At 41.1% G+C, this 23,169-nt stretch overlaps 1 protein-coding gene across 1 annotated transcript in view; it reads right to left on the minus strand.

Moving 5' to 3' along the window:
- slco3a1a (solute carrier organic anion transporter family member 3A1a) overlaps positions 1-23,169 on the minus strand; it is a 54,342-nt gene that overhangs the window by 22,989 nt on the left and 8,184 nt on the right. The window contains exon 2 of the mRNA XM_050073892.1: positions 19,048-19,504. Coding sequence (XP_049929849.1) covers positions 19,048-19,504 — 457 coding nt within the window. The remainder of the gene's footprint in view (positions 1-19,047; positions 19,505-23,169) is intronic.

Here is a 23,169-nt window from a genome sequence, read left to right on the forward strand (position 1 = left end):
AGAGACAAACTCGCCGAGAGGAAATGAGCTAATCTAAATGGATAAATCCCCTTACTGAGATTAAATACGATTGACTTTCAATTCTGTACACATTCAGAGTGATACGATATCCAAACACATGATCGGAGCATGACATCAGGTTTCAGCAGATAGCTGTTGTGTAAACTCAGCCCCCCTCTCACACCTGCAGGATTAATTATAAACAGATAAAAGTCATGCAAAAGTCGCCTCTAAGGTGAAGTCTATTTTGATGAGGTTACGGGGGATATTAGCGGCTACCAAATCTGCAGTGATCCATAAGTACTAACGGCATTAGACACCTGAGTGGCTTTTAGTATCAGCGTCAACATCAGTTGTCAAGGAAAACATTGTTCGCAGTGAGAGGAGGAAGTCTTACTGGGTAAAAATATCTTAAGAATCTTAAATGTTTGAACCACTTTGCATTTAATTGCATTAATGTTAATTTAATTTAGCTTTTCTGTCCTGTGACAAACAGACAAACACACTGTTTTCAGTGCCACAGTTATTTTTTTTCAGCCAATCCAACAGATTTTTAATGGTTTCTTTAATTTATATTTTTCCGATTATCGATGGAGTCTGCTGATTTTTTTCTCGGTTAATTATTTTGTCTATAAAATGCAAAAAAATGTGAAAAATATCTGCTTTAATTTCCCACAGACAAAAGCAATGTACTCAAATGGCTTTATTATTTATTAAATCTTCACAGTTGTGCGGCTGAAAAATGACACGCATTTCTAAAAACAGTTCCACATTTCTCTGCTGATTGACTTTTGATTATAAATTTATTTAAAAAAAATAAAGAAAAAGAAAACAAATAAACACTGAGGTATTTTGTTGGTCAGCTGTACCCTATAGTAACCCTGTTGGCTCTACACAGCCATGACCTAAATAACAAGCCAAAGCTTAAAGTAGGCTCTCAACTCACATTGAAATGCCATTACATCAGGATCATCCTGCTTTAACTTCCGCTTACGTCAAATCATCTAAAATTTGAAACCATCCCTCGGCACACGTCCGGCTGCGATCCGACACAAAACCTTCTCTTCTTGTCGACTTCTAACCTTCACCTCAGCACACGAGTGTGAGAGCATGTCCACTGAAGCCAAATGGACGCTGTATAAAAAAGTGCAGCTTAAGGACATGTTTAAAACTATTAGCATTTTGACCCTGAGGATGAAGCAGCGGGGTTTACTGCAGAGCGTTGACCGGGCAGCGTCCAGCCGGCACACCGGCTTCTCAGCGGCCCTCTTCGCCCTCAGCACCCTGTCACGTTAAGCTGAGCTCTGGCTCAATCTAAGCCTCCGAGAGGTCACAGCCTGAAATGGGAGGTCAACGCGGGGCCTCGCTGAAGGCCTCACTACCTGATATTTACACTCCTGAAGTGAGTCTAGACTGCTGATAACCAAACTTATTTATTTAAAGGTACTGAATGAGCCTCCTGTACATGCAGTGTGTGTTTTACTGCAACATCTTCTGTAATTTGACACAAAACACACCATTGTTTTAAGCAGGCGCCACTTTGTCACTTCCTAATGTCAGACACACGGAGCTTGTTTTGACTATAAATATTATTTGGGAAATGCCACTTGAGGAACTATACTTTTTTAAACAGATCAGAATCATGTCACTGTCCATTTTGTAGATTTATTTTAACAGGTGTGAATGTTCCTTAAAAATGCACTATATATTTAAATAATATATTATGTAAAAATTAATGGATACAAAAAAAACACACTAAAAATGTAAGATATATTTAATATAATTATTTTAGCAGAACATTAAAATACAATAAATAAATAAATATGTGTTTATTAGAGCTGAAATTATTAGTTGGTTAATGAATAAGTCGACTGAGAGAAAATTAATCAGCAGCTTTTTATATTATTGTTTCAGTAATATAATTTTTTCTGTAAACATTTACTCTTTCCAGCTTTCCAGTGAGGATTTGCTGTTTTTTCTGTTTCATATAACTGAATATTTTTGGGTTTAGACTGTTTGTCACACAAAACCAGACATTTGAATTTTATCAATTGCCAAAGCAAATATTTGCTTGTGTCTTGCATTGTTTTATCATATTCATACTTGCTGCTTTATATCAGAGGTAAAAAACAGTAAATGCTGACTGAAGATCTGCTGTGCCCAACAGATCTCTGTCCTCTTTTATAATTCAGGCGCTGCGACAACCGAGCTGCCACATCCCATGACTCTTTGGATGACAATACAGAGAAAAATCACTTAAGTAAAACACACTGCAGCGGGATGGAAAAGAAAAAAAAAAGGTTTTTATCAAGCGAGATACACGGCAAAGCTGGAACAGTGAGGCCCTGTCATGGAAATAAATGCGCTTTCTTTTTAATCTAGAAAAAAATCAACATCCGGTCCTCTTGCGTTATATAAGACGGAGTGAATCCGTCATATTAAACTTTGGGAAAAGAGCAAACTCTGTATGTGTGTGTGTGTCTGTGTGTGTGTGTCTGTGTGTGTGTGTGTGTGTTCATATCCTGTGTGTGTCTCCTTATGAGTAAATATTAGAGGGTAACACTAAAGAAAGTCAACAGACAAGACGTGAGGGAAATTAAAAAACTGGAAAGACTGTTTAAAAAGCATCTCGTCTATATCAACACTTGTAAAGGGATACGAGACAGGTTTATAAAAACTTCCTTCCTCATCTGTCATACTTCATTAAGAGTTCAACACTGGTAACTGTTGTTACCATGTACTAATAAGGTGATGCATGTGTAACCTGTCTCGGCCTAAAAGGTGCAACGAAGCTGACAGCAGAGTCGGGAAGATGTCAATTATCATCATGTGTACAAGCTCACATCGTCCTGAGAAGAGTCTTAAAGGTACAGAAGCCCTGAGAGGATATTGAGAAAATAAAATTATGGTAATCCATTTTCTCCGTCCACTCTAAACACAATATGACGTCAACTGAAAGATGGATTAAGAATAAACACTGCACTATAATGGCATAATTCAACAAACAGCATCCACTTCTATATCATAAATATGAGTGTAAGTGTGGGTTTTCTCTGGATACTCCTGCTTCCTCCCACAGTCCAAAGACATGCAGGTTAATTGGTGACTCTAAATTGTCCGTAGGTGTGAATGTGAGTGTGAATGGTTGTCTGTCTCTATGTGTCAGCCCTGTGATAGTCTGGTGACCTGTCCAGTGTGTACCCCGCCTCTCACCCAATGTCAGCTGGGATAGGCTCCAGCCCCTCTGTGACCCCCAACAGAATAAGCGGTTACAGAAAATTAATGAACGAATGAATAATTACCATATTAACGTAAATTGCTAAAAATTAAAATGTATCCAAAGTGCCTATTCAGTTGTGTATAGCTCTCATTAAATGTACAAAATTATCCTTCTCCATTAGCAAATGTCCAAATATCACATTCATGACTTTTTTTTTTCTTCCTTAAATCTTTATTGGTACAACATCCTACTTATAAAGAATGAAGTGACCTCGTTATCATGAGTAACATTACAGTTAAGTAATGTTATCTATGCAATTCCACTTAAGCTAGGTTGTAGCTGTTGGTTAGCCATGAACAGTATGTTTTTCATTTGCTAGCTAGCGGGCTAACAGTTAATGTTAGTAGCTACCGCTTGCACTAACGGCAGATTAAAATATATTTCTAGCCAAAAGAAAGACACGACAGTAATGTTTGCATAACATGCAAAAACACAATATCAGTATCTTGTGTTTAGATTTCATGGAGAAATGAAAAACTCCTATTTAGAACATGGCATAGTGGTGCACTTCAGCCTCTTGTGGCAGAAATAGGTATTACAACAACAACAACAACAACAACAACACTTAGAAAATGATCCTGACAAAACAAAAACAATCACCTGACAAAACTTTTTTTTCCCATCTGTTTTAAACATGAAAAAAAGAAGAAATTTTAACAATCTAGATCAGACTAGGGTTGCCATGATAGCAGATTTTCACTAAACAAATATTGTGGCCCAAAAACATCATGATAACGATACAATAACAATATGTGGAAATATGGAGATAAAAACTGCTTTCAGTCAAATTCATCTTGACCTTTGTTTACTGTTTGTTTTGTCTCTTTTTATGGCAAATGAATGACACTCAAAATACGAGTGCAGGAAGGTGGAGAGAGAGTCTGTGACCATAACTGTACAAAATCATATTAAAAGAGCGATTACAACTAACAGAGAAAAGGCAACGATATGGCTTTGAGGAAGGGAGACAAAGAGAGAATGGAAAGAAATGGAAATGATTTAAGAGATGCTGGATTATTTACATGATACTGTCATGTGCATATTATTAACATATTAATATTACTGATTGTTGAATTTCATTTAGCTGCTTCAGTTTAAGGGTCCTAGTAGTGTGTCTGCTGACGGTGAGCCAGCATGCTCACAATATAATACACTGGAGCCATCGTTAATGTTATTAGTAACACCTGTGTCAAAATGTCTGCTGTGAAAAAGGCCAAAAATAATTAAAATCACCTGTGTGGGTGAACCATAGCTTTACCTTTGGGCCTCTATAAAGGGCTGAGACACATGGTAATTTCATAAAATAGATACTGTAGGCTTATAGTAGCTTATATATATATATTTTTACTGAATACACTGCTGTAAAATGTTGGTTTATTGTTGCTTACCCTACTTTTCAAGTCAAACAAATGCGACATGTATTTGTGTAGTGCTGCTCTGTGTGCCTGTAATCAGGTTCTTGTTCTCCCTTGTAGGTCGGAGGCATTAGGCTGCTTTAACCTGACATGCAGTAACTTAATCTTTGAGTCCAATTAACCTTGTGTCTTCACACTAACTATTCCAGGAAGCAGTAAAAGCCCTCATTAACCTAAATGACATCAGAATTAGTTTGCTCTAAAACTGAAAGTCCATTTGTTTTTGTTTCATGTCCCACACACTTAAATCCACAGTCCTAATTAATGACATGATCTTCATTGTTAGTAACCACACAGTAAAATGCTTTTTAATGTGAATCAATGCTGACGGCTCTGTTCTGTGCAAGGCTAGCGCTTTTCAAATATTACAGTAATTGCAAGCTGTGACTGCTGTTACAATAATAATGACGGTCTCTCTGTGCCATAAGATTACATAAACCGACTGGGCATTTTTTCAAACGGGGCAGTGATGTGATGCTAGAAGCCGACCGCCAGCTCTGTGAGCACCGGGTCAGCAGAGGAGGGACAGAGACGGAGACAGAGGGGGAAAGAAGGGCGGACAGACGGTGGGTAGGAGTAAATGTAACAGAGCAAAGCCTTGTCATTCTGCCCTGCTACAGTGATCTGTTTGTAATCCTGCCTCAGATGTTTGCTCGGAGCCGAGACGGAGCTACCCACAGTCCCCATTGTTGGGCAGTGGTGTGGTAGGATGAAGGCACGGAGGAGAAAGGGCAAAAGACCAGAGCGTATACGTCTCTCTGATGGAGAGCCGCAGCTGCTCTATTGAAGACGAGGAGCATGGAGAGGTTTGGGACTCTTCGACAGCAGCTGGTAACAGCTTCTTCAGCAGGTGGCTTGGCCTAATTATCAGGATAGAGATGCCAACAGCCTGTTTCCCTCCTTTCTCCAGGACACATGTGAGAAGCAGGCGCACAATATATACGGACGATTGTACAACGCCATGTCCGCCACCAATTATAATGGACCACTAATTGCGCGGCATCCTGAGGAAGAGGAGAGTCGATGGGGGAGGACACATGTGGGAGGTGTTGGGAGGAATAAAAAAGTTGACTGAGAAGTAGAGAGCCATGGCAGTGGAAGATATGACCTTAAAAAAACAGATGAATATTTTTTTGAGTGTGTATCACAACATGTCAAGTACGCAAAATCACTAAAATAATCACACTGATGCGGCTAAGTGATTCGTCGAGTTTAATTATCAATGATGACTTTGGTTTCCAAAGATTATGAAAACAAGATAACCGAAGATAAAACAATTATTGGGCCACTTTCGGTTTCGCAATGATGGCCTCTTTTCTTTCTCTTTCCTTTACAGCAGTGCACTTTTTCACCCCTCCCTAAAAGCTCTAACTCACTCTCAGCCAGGCTGTGGCATGTTTAGACTTTTACAAGATTTTAAGAAGCTCAATAAATGCATGTTTCCAAAGTCAATCATGTTAAATAATCATGATTATGTTGGTGAAGATTCTCAGTCATCCAGGTTCTTGAGGACGTTTCACCTCTCATCCAAGAGGGTGAAGGCCAAACTGAAGAAGCCTCTTGGGTAAGAGGTGAAACATCTTCAAGAAACTCAAGCAAGTCCAGCTGCCTCAACAAAGCGCTTAAGATAATGATGATGTTGATTTTTTCTGTGATCAAGCAGCTCGACAATGAATTGTCCTCTAATGTTAGGCATAGCGTTCGATAACAATTTACCCAGTCTGAATCCTCGGATCCCAAAAGAATCTAATTAAGTTTGGCGTCAACATTTGTCAAAACTTGGCCTCAGATGTTTGTTTTTGGATCTTTCTGTTATTTCTTTTGTTATAACAGAAACGTACATTTTCATTGATAGCCTAATTAACGTTAACAATATGTAGCTACAACCTGAAAATGAGATGAGCAATGTAAGATGCAGTTTTTCTAAAGCTTAAATTATTTCATTGAGATACATAAACTGTGAGATTCTGACGACAGAAACGGACATGACATTATTAACTACATGAATTCCACTGAGGTCAGACCACACATACAACCACCACCACCACACAAGGACAATGTGCAATACTGCAACATGGCTCGTGTGCAACAGAGGTCTCTGCACAATCCACAGAAAAATGTATATTAGATAAATTCCTCACTTACTTATATTACATTGCGTGTTATTTATTGTCTTGGTGTCTGTTATGCAACAATTTTGTCGCTTGAATGTTGTTTGCCATGCTAACGTCAACTGTCCGAACTCGTCAGCGCCTTAGAAGTAGCCCCCACAATTTTGTTGTATATGTAGCATCTTTTTGTTCGTGTACAATGACAATAAAGACTTTCTATTCTATTCTGATCTCTTCTATATCTAAAAAACTAACAAACAATCTTAGACAGAGTACAAATGTCAGCTTAAAGAGAACAAACTGCCATCAGCCAAGACTTTCACTTAGATCCTTTGACAACTTATTAATGGTTCATCATTAAAGCTGTAGTTGGTAACTTTTAAGTAACTTTGTCATACTTGTTGTAAGTGTCACTTAAAGAGATCACATTCCTCTGCCTGAATTGCTTCAAGGAGGCCTTACGGCACATGAACGGAGTCTCTTACACAGCTGTCAATCACTGCTCATGAACTGTGGCCAAACTAGGCAGCGTTGATCAAATATGAACCAAGATCCTGTGACTGCATTGTCTATTTCTCGCCTCAAATGTTTTCAGGAGCATATTTTAGTGTACTGTTTAGCTGTAAAATGAGAAAGTTGGTCCAGCCAGTGGGCATTGCTTGGTACTACTGTAGACGCTTTCCAACATGGCAGCCAGGTCACAAATGTTCTCATTTTACAGCTAAACAGTACACCAAAATATGTTGTCTTGTTGTATGCTGTACCTGAGTGTCATTGATATTGGCTAATAAAAAGTTGTAAAGCATATTGAATCAGATCTTAAATGGAAACCAGCACGTGAACCCCAAAGACAGCAGATCAGACAAAACTCCCCACACATGTAAATGGAAAAGATACTTTTGGAACTTGCTTTGGAGACAAAAAAAATTGCAATACAAATGTGATTCCACTTAAATTTAATGAATCATATTACTGAGTTATCCCTGAGCCCCACAGAACCATCAATCAAAAACTGAGCATTTATATCGTACAAACAAAATCTGACCTACAATTTGAGGTTTGATATCACTCTAAATAAAGCTGCATTGTACCAGAAAAAACTTTTGACTGTTACCAAACACAAGAAGAAAGAAATAACGTCACTTTTGTTTACGTTGATTAAATAAAAGTTGACTGAATCAAACGGTTAATTATAATTACTGGCCACCTATTGATCAGAGCCCATTTAATTAGGCACTGTTATCCCTCACGCTCCGCCATCAGTGATATGGGGATTAAGTGCTGAACATGCTTCTGAGTAATCCTAGGAGCCCAGAGAGCAACCACTTACACACCACTCAATCAATGAGGCTTGGGATTTGTGGTGAAGCCACGAGCGCAGCGTGAATTTGTATTTCCTGAGCAAAGTCCTTGTCCAAGGTCAGGTCTTGCCGCACACTTTAACTGCTCATGTTTCAGAGCAGTTAAAGTGTGTCGAGAGTCCAGCCGCCATTTGTGTGATTTTTAAAGTGGTTCGAAGATGAGGGAGAGCAGAGTGACAGCTACATCCTCCACAGCAGGACTGAGCATCTCAATCCAATAGTAAAAAAATAAAAATAAAAAATACAGCCTAACAACCGTCCGTTTCTGTGGCAACGGCTTGCTGATGCTGCTGTGTTTATGATCTGTCTCCTCCCACCCCTTATCCCCACGCTCCTCCCCCAGTGGATGACAAAAAAAAATCCCCTTTTTAATCAGCAGTGACAGAGCCTGACCCAGATTGCCTCGAGACGGCTGCACGGTGGCATGGTGAGGTTTACTGAGGCCACTGATGGAGAGGAAAAGGTGCCACGAGCACGTTTAGGCCAAAATCCTAGCCACAATGCAGCAGGAAGCCACATGAGGCACCTCTCAGGCTGCGGAGCCTCGTCTCCACTGCTGCAGATGGTGATTTGGTAGGAAAAAAAAAAAAAAAACACGCTCGTGGCAATAGCAAGAAGCTCCAACATACGGCTCTGCAGGCTCTGGTGAGGCAGCCTGAGGGTTTCATATCTGTTATCCAACACTGATCCATTTCCTGCAGAGGTCTGACCTATTTACTGGCTTCCAAATGGACACTTTCTCAGTTTCCTCATGGTCCAGCTGAGGGATGAAAGGTGCAGCAGGCCAGAGAAGTTGGCCCATCATCAGTGGAACTTTAAAAATGATCTTAAAAGGGTCTCCAGATGTGCCACGCTGCGGCCAGTTTCATAAAAATATTTCAGACTAGTGTGCTGTGCTAGACCTCTGACATTAGTCTAATGCAAGTTTCACAACAATCGCAACTTATTTAAGCCTAAAACGTTATCCACCTCACCCTCAGGCTAACTCTTCTTAATTCTGCTAGTTAGTATCAACTGGGGATTAATATTTTCCCGAAAATTAAACTTTTTCTGCATGGATCCCATAAAATTGACTGGTTTTAAGGTACAACTTCAAGGGGGAAAAAATTGATACAGCATAGTATCGTGATATTTTTGAGCAATATCGTATCGTCACACAGTGCCAAGTATCGATTTTATTTAATCATTTAAATTCTTAATATGACAAATACAAATTAAACTTTAGGTATCCTACTAGAATAATATAATCAATAGCTTTTTAAGTCCACTAAATACATTTTTGCTGCTGCAAAGATGGCTGAAGTGAGATGCATGGACTGAAAAATCTTTATCTTGTTAGATAAAACAGATGTTGACACAGTTTTCCTTTAAGGTCATAATTCACAGTTGGAGAAATGTGATAAATCGCAATATACTTCATCGCAATACTCAGCACATCGTAACATACTTAAGTCGCGATAATATTGTATCATGATTTAAGTATCGTGATAATATCGTATTATAGATCCTCCAGCCTGAACTTTACTATAGCTGCGAGTAATATGAAATGCCTAGTTCATTGCCTATGATCTGTCTGCTGATAAGAGCCTCCTGTAAGTGGGGAAACAAAATTTGTTAAAGCAAGTAATTTAGTGTTTCCAAAGTCATTTCATTAAGCTGAGACAGCTTTTTTGTTCTGTTAGCATTCAGAGGCTGATGGTGCCGGCCTTCTGTTATAGTTTAGCAACATTGGATAAAGTAAGTTCACACTTTTCTGTATTTTTACCTCATCATTTTCAAACATTGTGCAATTTCCATGTGAGCCAATACAGTTGGTTAAACATAAACTTCCAGCGGCCTACTAACACGGCACGTTTAATGTGCAAAATGCAGATCATTTTGAGAATAGGGCAGGCCTACTACAGTCAGCGCTCTTGCATCAGAACAAAATAACAGCTTAGAGCCTGCAATAGATGAATTTGGAGAGCCAAAGGGAAGTCACAATTGTGCTGCTGAGTTTTGCATCCCAGCCGATTCTGAGAATTGCATCCACGTGGGAGGAGGTAAAGGACTTCAGCAAAGGACTGACATATTTCTATATTGATGCATATATTTCCTACGAATCTGTTTTTTGGTTAACGCCTAGTATGTAACTACTATTTCCTGTTTTCCTGTCATAACATTTCTCAGGAAACAGGACATATTTTTGGATGAGTATTCCGGGGAATCCTGTTTCCCAGGATTAAACCCTCATATCTACTGTATCTCTGCTTCATGGAACAGTTTAAATGGAAATTACTTCACATATGTTCAGCTGATTCCCTCTATGTTGTGTGTAAGCTGTCAAAAACGAAACAAAATGGGGGATTTTGTAAAAACCTCGGGATGTTTATCTGATCTGATCTGACCAGCCAGACGTCCGACAGACAGGACTCTACAGACTGTGGCATAACATACACTGGCATAATTACAGTGTCACTTCCATACTATCCCACAAAAACAGCAGATTGACTGGGGGGAGGTAATTCACTTCAGAGGAGCAGCCAGATGACAAGCCCTTATGAGGCTACTACACGGGCTGACACACAGCAGAAATGTGGGGATGTGAAAATAAACCAAGTCCACGCCCCTCTGAGGTTAATTTAACACTATCAGATAGCTGTGCATGCCCACCCCATCAGATTCGTATCAGAGCGACATGTAAACAAACAGCTCTTGTCATCTGCAAACAGCGGCTGGTGAAAAATCTGAAATTATTAACAGCAGATAAATTTGCTCTGTACGTTCAGCCTCATCACCAGGCAGGACTGAGCGATGACCTCATTAGATTCAAGGAAGGACAGCAGATTGAAATCAAATAACTTTCTCTGCTCAGATTTAATGAAACTTTAACTCGGGGCAGCCACTAATCAATCACAATGACTTTCTATTTACCAAAACGGGAGCACTGTGAGGTGTTGCAGTGTCCTGCTGCTCTGCATTACGTCAGCCCTGTTCCTTTCTGACTTCTTTACATGATACTCAGAGTATTTGGGATAATTACTGATTAGCTCCCAGACAGCAGCAGCCTGTTGTTGACCAGTTGGATACGAGATAATCTCATGTTTAGAGCCCTCTCTACCCTCTAGGACCAGCCCAAGATAACCAAGTGGGGGGCGGCTGCTGTGCCCGGGCCTGCAGCAGAACGCAGAGTTAACGTCTGTGGGTCGTTTAGCTCGTAGCACAGCAGCCTGCCCTGTCACACATGGCCCACACAGTTCATTACAGTGATGCAGAGGAGCAGCGGCTGCCTGATGAACGTTTCCTGCGACGCCGTTTATCATCTTGAGATAAAACACACTGGTGTTGCTAGGCAAACTCAGCACGCAGCTTATGGCAGGGACGGAAAAACCCATTTAGAATCTAATCCTTCAAGATGACATTAACATGCGCCGAGTTTAAGTAGCTTATATAAACACCCTACTGCAGCAACTGTTTGGAGTCAGAGCATTTTAGCAGGAATGTTGACAAGTCTCTCGAGGATCCATGCGAGACCTTTGTCACTGCGACGACTGCAATCAGTTTTTCCTAACAAACCTGGAGCTAAATTTATCACTGCAGAGCTGAAGTGAACACAAAATGCTGAAATACGCCATTAGAAAATTGCTGGAATACGTGAAAAGGAATAAACTACGGCTGTGGTGAGAGGAAGAGCAAAGGCCTGAAAATGAAATACAAACCAGTGGTTGGCAGAGAAATACAGAGATATAAAAGGCAAATTATTTTATGCTGTCGCTCTCCAGGTAGAGGCGGTTATCTTGTCTTAGGCCACAACGGGGAAAAAGGACCTTTGTGTTTCCCCACAGCCAGTCTGTCAGTCCTAGTTTGGTAGTTTGGCTGAGAGAGAGAGAGAAAGAGAGAGCATGTCTGCTGCAGTCGCTCTGACAGGCTTGCACTCGATACTCTCGGCTGTTGTGCTGCTGTTCCAAACTGTGACTGCTATCTGACATTGGTGCATGAAGTCAACTGAAATCACAATTAGTCATCCCCTGGCTCTATGCAATCAAAAACCATGTGAAAGTGGTTTTAAACTCTACTGTTGATGTGTATCTATTATTGAAATGAAGAAAAAAGTCCTTTGGGGAAACATCCAAAATGCTCTTCAGCATCAAGCCTCTGACTGGGTGGGCTGGTGTACACATTAGCTTGAGAGCTAAACACTGAGACACAATGTAAACACACAAAGTCAAAGTTAAAAGTCATAAAGGTTTCGTTAGCGGTGCTATTGAAGAACAAAGGCCACAATGTTTAGCATCTAAACAAACTGACGCTGACTGACAGTGGCAGCTACGTTTCTGAGCTGTTCAGTGTGTCACACATAGATTTATAATAATACCTAGATACCAGATGCCAATCATTCCAGTGAGAGTTGCTCCCCTGCTGCCTGCGACTTCCTGCTTGGCTAAAAGACTACACATTGTGATGACGTCATGGATTTTTAGAGTGCTTTACTTGGCTTGAGGAAAGTTTTACAAATATAAAACCTCCATGGATTGAAACTCATAATAAAAAGAGTCATAATTGACCTTGTTTGCCACTTGAGGTGTCCTGTCAACAGTTTTACAGACATCTATTTTACAAAGGTGGCCTGTGGGGAAGAAGCTTTTGGGGTTGCAGGGAATTTTTTTTTGCTGCAGTACCTCAAGTGGCCACTGGGAAAAATTGGATGCAAGGCTGAGCACCGTTCCTGGGAGCCTGGTGCCACAACTGACCAGCTAACTAGCCAGCTAAACTCCCATTAGCTCTGCACTTTTTCCCAAGGGATGTTTGTTTGATCATTCGTCCAGCAAGCCAAAGTGCGTCACAAGATGTGTCTTTATTTGTAGACAAGGTGGAGACATTCATTAAAAAGCTGATGTGGTTTGTTCAAAGTCAGTGGTTCTTTTTGTGTACTGTGAATGGCAGTCAATGGCAGAGCAGTGACATTGCTGCTTTATGCTGATACAGTTTAAAATGAGCTAATGTGATTGGGTAAAGCCTATGCAAAGACATTGGAGAATAGGGCTGTTGCAGTGAATGACTTTCCCCTGCAGTTATTAAGGGTGGCTCAACAGCTTGACAGGGGTGTTACCGCCATTTTTCTTTGTCTTGCAAATTGCCTCATTCATCCTGAGTTTAGTGCTTTATAAACAAGCTTCATTGTTTGGCTATTATTAGGGATAATGTTGATTTTTAAATGACGAAAATGAAGTTTAAAAACATAGAATACTGGTTCTTTGTCAATCCAGAAAACAGGGGACCAATGAGGCGCAATGACGAGTGCAACATTTCTTCAGCTAAGACACTTTGGTTGCATCTGGTTGTTATGACACAGAATATCCACGAAGGGCAAAATGTCAGCACAAGGTTGAGTATGAGCTTTTCCCAAACCACTCCCTACTCCCTCCTTTTGTGACTACCCTAACAAAAGTAACCTGCTCAAACTAAGTCAGAAACTTGTAGGCCCTGTAGTCACCTGTGAAGGTCACTACAAACGCAGTGACACTCAAAGAATAGATTGGGAGTGAGCAGGGTCTGGCTTTGGAAAGGTCTACCTGCTCGGGATGAAGGGAAGGTTGATGAATGAAGGAAGAGAGAACGGACCCGCTGGTTCATTATCCATTTTTCTTCCATTGTTGTTGTTCAACAATGTGACGGTTGTTATTTATGGTATTTGTCCTGCCCTTCCTCAACTGTATTTGGATGGCTTGGTAAAAAGTGGCAGTGACAAGTGGTAGCATAGCATAGCGTCGTGTAGTGTAACCTATGTGGCGCTGCCATGAAAAAAAAAAAAAAAAAAAGAACATAGTAGTTGTAGTGGTTGCAGTATTGCAATACTGCAGTTATGGCGACAGCCCTATTGGAGACATGGAGACCCAAGGGCATTGTGGAGTGATAACTACCAAATGTTGGCATTTTAGCGTGCTAAACTCAGAGGGTAAAAGGGACTTGCTAAAAATTCGCATGTTAACGTTGGAATTGTGAGCATATTAGCATGCTAACGCTAAATGATAACGGTAACAATAAACGTTTTAGCTGCAAAACATGCAATTTCAACTTCAAACTTCTTCATTAACAACTTCAGCAAGACATCAGTAAAAGAAGCTGCATTAGAAAACTGCATTTTCAGCCCGTCCTCCATCAGCACTTTTGAATCTGATCATACATTTCTTATATTTATTATGCAACGAGTGATACCACATGTCCAAATGTGTGGGATTTTGCATAAAAACGTATGACATCGATGAATTCATTAAGTAATAATTTCAGTCTGCCCATATATGCTCTGCACCACAGGCACCACACTCTGTACATTATAGTTTCATGAGGCTGTTTAAAAGCTTCTGGGTGGAGTTTGTGCTGTAGGATAGACGAGGCCGGCTCTAAACTCTTCTCTGTGTGCCCTGTACAGTATATTTATGCAGTCAGGGGTCCTGTGGGAAGAGCCAGAATTAGCAGTGGATTTGAAAGGTCATAGAGCAGTGGGAATAGAGATCCTGTTGACGCAATCTGTCCAATCATATTTATTTCCTTTGGCCAGAGATGAGTGCCCACGTCTCGACTCGGGAAACAAACCAAAACAACACCATGCCATAAAATACGAGAGTTTATCTTTGACTCCGCTTGGCGACGGCATTCAATCTGGTTACCTAAGAACCCCCAAGTGCTTCCTTTTAAGAAGAACACGTACAGCACATAGCAGTACAAGCTTCTAAAAGAATCTTAACAATGACAGTGAACATATCTGAAGCAGACAGAGACAAAAAGCTCTAAGAAGTCACAGCCAACTTTGCCTGAGTGTGTTTTACAGCTGTTTAAACAGGAGTAAGCCGTGTCTGCTGCAGTATACACAGTAAAAGCAGGCAGCCGGAGCCTCTGGAGGAGTTGTTTTTCACAGGCCTGTGTGGTATGCATGTGCGTCCCGGCCCACTCAGACCCACCTCATGGCTGGCTGGTTGGCATTCCTGCCTCACTCTGTAATTATGGCTCTTCTCCAGGCCTCTCAGCTCTGCTCTCCCTGCACCGCCATACTCTTAAAGGGCGGGTCTTGCCTCTGCCGAAGGCACACACTTTCCACCTGGCCATTTGGCTCAAGCTCTAATTTTAACAATAACACATCACCAGGCGAAAATGTGTACTGACAACAGCAGCAGACGACAGTTGCGGTGGGAAAAATAACAGTTTCAATTACACTTGGTGTCACATATCATGAATCAAGAAGCCTTTTGCTGAATTTAAAATGATGTGATATGAGATAATTTTAGTGAATTAAAGAATTTAAGTGAAGTGAATGCTTTGCTTTCAACTCTCTCCCAGTGAGTGTGTGAAAAAGTTTCAACACTTAAAGCTGTGAAAGATTTTACACACCACACAGCACGTAGACACACACTTGTAGTGTGAAATGAGAGCCCAGAGGAATCTTTACTTTATGTGCTTGTACAGCTCGTACATCCGTCTGCAGCTGTCATGAAACACATGTCAGGTAAGGGTTTCTGGTCTCAGATTCAAAAGGTGTTTTTCTCTCTAATTTCTCTTCAGTGGCTTCCTTAAACCACATGAAAAAATCCCCTTCAAAACCTTCTGCACTATCTGTCTGCAAAGACAAAATAACACCAGCGATGGTTATAGTCACTGTCATGTTTCAGAAGTGTCGCATTAAGTTACATTTAGATATCTTATGTTAGATAACTGCGTGATATTGTGGGGCTCAGCAGTTGTGCTCATAGTGAAGTAAAAATGAAATATGAGACTGAAACCAAAGACTGCAGAACTTGAGCAAAACTTACAGGAAATAAGCAAATATTTGGCATTTCGTAACAAAACGTTCTATCGCTGCTGTAACAATGTGAACTTGTTGACGTAAACTGATGAATAATCCAAATACATTATGAGTATGTGAAAGGAAATCTCACAGAATTTCAGACAATCTACTCCATTCATGCAGCTGGGGGCACATGACATGCCTGCAGCAGAAGGATTAGGACGATCAGCTGAGCGCGACTCAATACCACATTGTTCCTCGCTGCTCACCGCTTGTTTTTCCTCCAACTCTCCTTGCAGCTTATCAGAGGAGGACAGAACCAAATCTTGCCTCCCATGCGCCTGCCAAACTTCAATCACTTGCAGTCCACTTCCCACCGTAGACTGCGAACAAGCCGCCGCAGTGGTGCCAAAATGTCAAAGCCGTTTGTGGCACTTCTTTCAGGCTCTTTATTGTTTCAAACAAAGCTGAAAGGTGCTTTTTGTAAAAACAGCTCATGTTCAGGGACAAATAAACACAATGACCGGCAATTAAGAAAATCAGCTTTGGGCTTGAGATTACAGGGAGCACACTGCTGCCTTTGTTCGCAGGTCACATCTGTATTTGAGTGACAAAAGGCAGCCACACAGCTGTATCAGAAAACGGGGCGAGTGCCAGCCTGAACTCATCCTCTATTCAGGCTCTCATTGTCTCTGCTCCACGCTGATAACAAACAGCACACACTATGCAGACACATCTCATCTACTCCATCAAAGGCTGATGTGGCAGTCTGGACAACAAACAGGCAGGTCCCCGTCAAAACAAAGAAACATACTATTATTACGTGGATTTGTGGCTGTGGTGTCACAACTAACTTCTCTGCTGACCAGCAAAACTAAAGCGAAAAGGTTTACTGTGCAAGAACGCAGAGGTGTAGATTTTGGGGGGGGGGATGCAGGGGACATGTCCCCCCTTAATATTTAGAACATGTGCATGGCAGTAGCAGAGAACTTGGCTGAATAATTAATCAAAATTTATTGTAATCACAGTATGGCAAAGTGCAATATCCAAATCCCAGGAGGTGCAATTTTTTATAAAGGTAAAATGTGTCACAACATATACTTATAAATGAGGCTTGATGGTGCTACAGAGATGCCCCGGCCTACAAATCATATTCCAGATGTAAGGAAACATGCTTGTTTGGTACAGAGCCCATCAAAAATCACATCATCCATCATTTTTATATTCATTTTGGTGAAAATGAAATTAAAATTAAAATCATTATTATTATTATCATCATTAAAATCACGATTCATCTCAATTGCAATATCTGTACACTCAATCACAAAGTGACCATTTTGCATATTGTGCAGCCCTATTATAAATTGATGAAAGCCAGAAAAGCATAAAAAATTGACCACAATGAAAATTAAGGGTTTGATGCTTAAATTTTCTTGCAGAGGACTCACAAACCCTTAATTTCATGTGTCCTCCCCAGTGTTAAAACAAGACCTCTGCTCTTGTTAGGCTGTGAACGTTACTCTTTAACTTTACAGGAACACTTTGACATTTTAAACACTTATCTGCTTTCTTGCCAAATGCTTGATGAGGAGATTGATATCTTCAAGCGTCTGTGCGGTAGATATGTAGAGCCAGCAGCAAGTTAGTTTAACTTAGCATGAAGACTGCTCCCAGCCAAGAAATATTCCAGTACATAACCTTCGTAAAAGTTGTTATTTGTTATTATTATGCTTTGTTTTTTATACAGATTAAACACACACGATCAAATGTGTTAATTAGCCAGCAGTAGAGATGCTGGTTAGCAGATTTTAGCAGCTTTGGACAGAGCAGGCTAACTGTTCACTTTGTTTCAGTCTTTGCTAAGCTAAGCTAACCGAGTGTTGCCAACTTGCCAGATTTCTTGCTCAATTCAAACCCCTTAGCGACTTTATTTTTAAACAACTACCTGCAACAAATTTAACAACTTATACAGACCATCAATTCATTGCCACACAAGCTGCTCAGAGTAGCTGTAGTGGTGCTCGCCATGGGAGTTCAGCTGTACAAGGCAGTGGCTAACTATGGTATAAGCACCACTGATCTTATGCTATTCTAATATTTTGTTGAAGATTTTTCTATTGAGTCTAAGCAAAACTTGAATGCTTCTATTAATGGACACTGGAGTTACCAATATGCAAATGAGTGTATGACTTCATCTGGCAACTTTTAGCGACTTCTGGAGCTAGTGCTAGCGTCTGTCATTGGAAAAGAGTTGGTAACAATGACCCAACAGTGACTTCAGCTATTTATTTACTGAACAGACATGAGGGTGGTATCAATCCTCTCATCTAACTCTTGGCAAGAAAGCGTATAAGTCCGTTTCCAATAATATGCAGAATTTATAAGCACTCTAACATATTTCATTGGGTGGTTCTTCCTGTAAATCTCTGACATGGCTCCACAGAAAAAAAGCTACAGAAGTGAAAATCCTCCATATCTTAATGAGCCAAGCATTAAAGCGACCTTCTGCATACTGAAATAGCAAAATATACATATCACAGCAAATACATATCCCTAAACAGCCATTGTGTATTCAGAATTTTGCACAGAAAGCACTTTGAATGCACCTTTAAACCTCAAAGAAGCCACATCAGCAGCATCTCGCCTTTGAGAGAGGATTGAGCGAAGCAAAGACATTTAACCCGCATCTGGCCTCTTTGCCACTGAAACGGCTGTAATGGAGATTAAAAAGCTCCAAGATCTGCTCACCTGGCACTCACGTGAGCAGGCCTGTGCTTCCAACAAAGGGATATGGTGTGTAGCAAAAGCGCACTCGTATACTGTGTTGACTCAAAGAGTGCAAACATTGCACCTGATGAACAAACACGTTCGTGGCTGTCTTTCCGCTGTACCGGTTTTAGTTGCCTTGGGAAATCAGTGTGCTGCAGCAAATAGATTTTTAATTTCCAGTGTGATAATCATCTGTTTCCTTGAACACTGCTTATCTTGAACAGTGATTTAATTCAGCCAAAAATTCTCCCTTCAGCACCTCTGGCAATCTGGCTTAGATTTTTTACCCCTTTTTTTTCCAGCAGATTAGATACAATCTCCATTTTTAACACAGTTTTCTGATGCGGCTCACCTATATAGAGAGATGAGTCTTTCTTCTTCACGTGATCATCGATGTAGGACACCCCCAGGGGCTGCACTGGTGTGGCTCCAATCCCCAGCAGGACCTGGGCTCCGATCAGCAGCAGGTACATCATGTTGGTGTTGGCCCTGTTGTTGCACACTGCGTTTTCAGCCTGCTCAGCTTCCTTGCTGCTGGTGTTGGAGCAAACATCCCGACCCGCATCAGTCCTCCACATTTCCCCAATCTCATACTGATTAGTTAGAAACTCAGGCAGAGCTGAGAGAAGGGCGCCGAGCGCCATGACGATGCCCCCACAGCCGATAAGTCGAGGCCTATGTGCTTTGGCCCCAAAGTAGCTGACAAACAGGATCAGAGCCAGGTTGCCTATCTCAAAGCTGCTGGCTATCACTCCTACGTCAGCACTTTGCAGGTTGAACCGCCGCTCCAGGGTGGTCAGCACACTCACCTGAAAACAGCAAGACACAAAATCAAACCAGGGTGATGGGAATGATGCTGAGTGGAGCAAAAATGTAGCACAAATACAAAACCAAGGATTTGGGAGTTTAATGTCAGCAAGTGAAAGAGAAAATTCATTGTATGATTAATCAGTGTATTATAAGCATTTTAACTCTAAAAGTAACTCTTTTTTATTTGTCTGTTTGCATTGTTTTTAACATGTGGCCAATGTCAGATTCCAGTGTCAACTGGTCACAGTCCTGATCTGACCAGCATGCACACAAAAAAAACAAACAAACAAACAAAAAAAACACATCACACACAGCACGCTGTCGTATGGAAGAAAACATTGAAGCCACTGATGTCAGCGTTTACAGTTCAGTGTTTCCCACAGAATTAGATCATTTTTGTGGTGGTAGCTGACCTGGACTGCCCTCCTCCTCGCCGGATCAGCAAGCTCTGTTGGTGCTGTTAAACAGGTTCGACGCAGGGACCAACTCCAGAGCTGCTCTTCTTTCAAGCTAACACAGCAGCAGCAGTTAACATCAGACACCGAGCTGTTAAACCATCCCAACAAAGGCACACCGACAATACAACAGCTTGAATCTGTTGTAAAATCGGTTCTCTTAGGTAACGTTACCAATGTGATGCAAACAGCTAGCTCTGCCACTGTGTGTATGCGGCCATGCAGACTCCAACAGCTGTCCCCAGTGCAAAGCTCACACTAGCGCAGCAGTAGTTTCCTTGCAGCGGTCAATGCAGATATTGTGGTTGGCTACATTTTTAATTATGTTTTTTTTTTTGTGGAGCCATGGCTGCTAATTCTACAAAGAGGTGTCTGTGGATGTGGAGTCCGAGACAGGACTGTTGGGAATGTGACGTGAATGGATTCACTCAAACAGACACATCAAAAATTCCAGGATGTCAAGCACTACTTTAAACTACATTGGTCAGCGCTTCTCCACAAGACACTTAGTCTTACTTGACCCATCTGTCAGGACGTTAAAGTTGCATGACTGCATGACTTCTGATATGACTGTTCAGATTGAGGTCGCACTGCAAAACTAAATTTACCCCCTCGTGGTTGTATGCTTCCACACACCAGTCAAGTTGCAGTTACAGTTTACATCCATGTCTGTGAAAACATTGATGCTTCACACACATCCTCCCCCTAGCAGCACATAAGATCTATACAATCAGCACAGTTTCAAAGTAGGCACCCAAGTTTAGAGTCAATAGTTCAGCATCTGACCCAATGTTTCCCCTTCTGCTGCTGAGTGATGACACTGAAGGTGTTTCTAAATCTGCGTTCTTGCCTGTACTGTGTTCTTGCGGACTTGTGAAACGTCATCAGTCGCAGCCCAAGTACTGTTCCAATTCAAAGTCCGCATCCAGCCAAGTACAGTCCAAATGCCAGGATGTGAACTTGCTATGCCCATTTCATCGGGGATGCATCGGGAGGTGGACTTTTGACAGTCAGGTATCCCAGAATGCATTTCTTACAGATCAGCGGGCAATGGCAGCCGTCCTTCAAACTTGCCAAGTCTGAACTCCCAAGTGTGCAAGTCCGAACCTGGCGTACTTGGTATTGAGAAACGCCTTGTGTAGTGGCCAGACAAGTGTTTTTGCAGAACATTATGATGTCACACTGAAGTTGACCTTTGACCTTTCGGATATAAAATGTCATCACATCTTCATTTTATCCTATTAGACATTTTTGTGAAATTTCTTCACAATTAGCGGATGAATCTTTGAGTTATGGCCAAAAACATGTTATGTGAGGTCACAGTGACCTTGACCTTTGACCACCAAATTCCACCAGATCAATTCATTCTTTAGTCCAGGTGGAGGTTTGCACCCAATTTGAGAAAACTCCCTCAAGGCCTCCTTGTGATATCATGTTCCTGAGAATGAGACAGATGCAAGATCACAGCGAGCTTGACCTTTGCCAACCAAAATCTAATCAGTTCATCATGTTCACAAGAATGGGACGGACTGATGGAAGTACATACCTAAAAAGGTAATGACCGCAGCTATCACTGACACGGAAGCAAGAAAAAAGTAATTTATCTGATTTAGGACCTCATATCAAAGTGGCCCACATCAGAAGCAAAAATATCAGATTCCATGTGATTTGTCTTATCCACACTACTCTGAAAAAATCAGATCTGTTGCTTGTAATGTGAACGTACCTATGACTCCACTTACGCCTGGCATTAACATGCAATCTGTATCTGGATGTACTATCTACATGAAATAAAACTCATGATCTAAATGCACACAGAATACATTGTGATCAAACTGGCCAGTTCACATTTGATCAGATCTCAGCCAGGTGTAAATGCAAAGGCCTGTGGATCAGATGTCATCATCCAGATACAGATCATATGTAAATGGGGCCTGTATTCTGATAGAAATCATTCATTTTTTCATCATCACTTTTAAACTGCACCCTTCCACTGGAATATCCTGAATAACAAGCTGTTCAGATGTTCCACACTGTGGCTCCTCCCTGGAAACAGGCCTCTGTTTCTGATTAGCCGGGCACAGCAACATTTAGCTTCACCGAGAGCAGCTCATCACAAGCTTCCCTCTCTCTTTCACCAGCTGTCATCCACACAAGAGCTGGAGCCTACCAGCAACTTCCAGCTGAAGCAAGCGCAGCAAAACAGTTGTAAAGCCCAGTTCTGTTTGCTAACCGTAGTTTCGGTAATGTAAGACAATATTTATTTTCATTGTGTCAGTGAGGACGTGAAGTTTCTCATGGTATTTCAAAGTCAAAGACTCCATGATAATGTGTTGTAAAGCAGAGAATGGCTGTGTATGCTCATGTGGGAACAGCCTCTCTGTGCCATGTGAACCACAGCATCACATTTAAACAGTTATGAAGCTATTTTCAGATCTGTCCCAAACTGTCCTTGAAAGGGCATCACAATTTTCCATTTCCCCAACGGGCTCTGGTTAAAGAGTTTTGACTGAGCTCTAAAAAAAAGAAAAAAAAAAGAAAAAAGGATCCTGCCAACACAAACATCCCTTTCTGAAATAAACTTCACTGCGCGATGAATCAACTTGTGGTTTTGCTGTCGGAAAATGTTTCCATGAAATGCTCCATTATGCCAATTTAATGTACAGAGTTGATTTGGATTGGACCAAAATATGTTGGAACAAGGGAATGACCTTTAAAGCTCCAGGAGGGTTAGTGCTTTAGACCTTAATGTGGAGGTGAACAGTGAGTACTCTCTTTGTCTTTTTGACTTCTATCTTTTGTCTAGACACAGTTTAGACATTGAGAATCACGCTACATATTGCATAAGTATTTCACTGCAGGAAAGATGGTCATTTCGTAAAACTATGCTGACACGAATGCTTTTGAAATTGGTGGTACATGACTAGAGAAAAAAGGCTGTTAGATTTGCTATTGCTCAAGAGGTGGAAACCCTACAACTACCAGATTACACTGCGCTGCAACGTACCAATAAATGCTCCCACTGGTAGTGCCATAATGCCAGTTTTCTTCAGAAACAATATGGTGGCCAGCTGGTAACAAACGATCTTGCAATACACTCGCAGTAAACTAAAAGATGTTTCCGAAGACATTTTAGGTGAGAAAAAGGCGACGCAATGACATAATTTTGGTTTATATTGGATCAGCATTGCCTGGTTTTACAGTTTGAT

The sequence above is a fragment of the Epinephelus moara genome, chromosome 20 (assembly GCF_006386435.1).
Source record: "Epinephelus moara isolate mb chromosome 20, YSFRI_EMoa_1.0, whole genome shotgun sequence".
In the NCBI taxonomy this organism is placed as follows: domain Eukaryota; kingdom Metazoa; phylum Chordata; class Actinopteri; order Perciformes; family Serranidae; genus Epinephelus; species Epinephelus moara.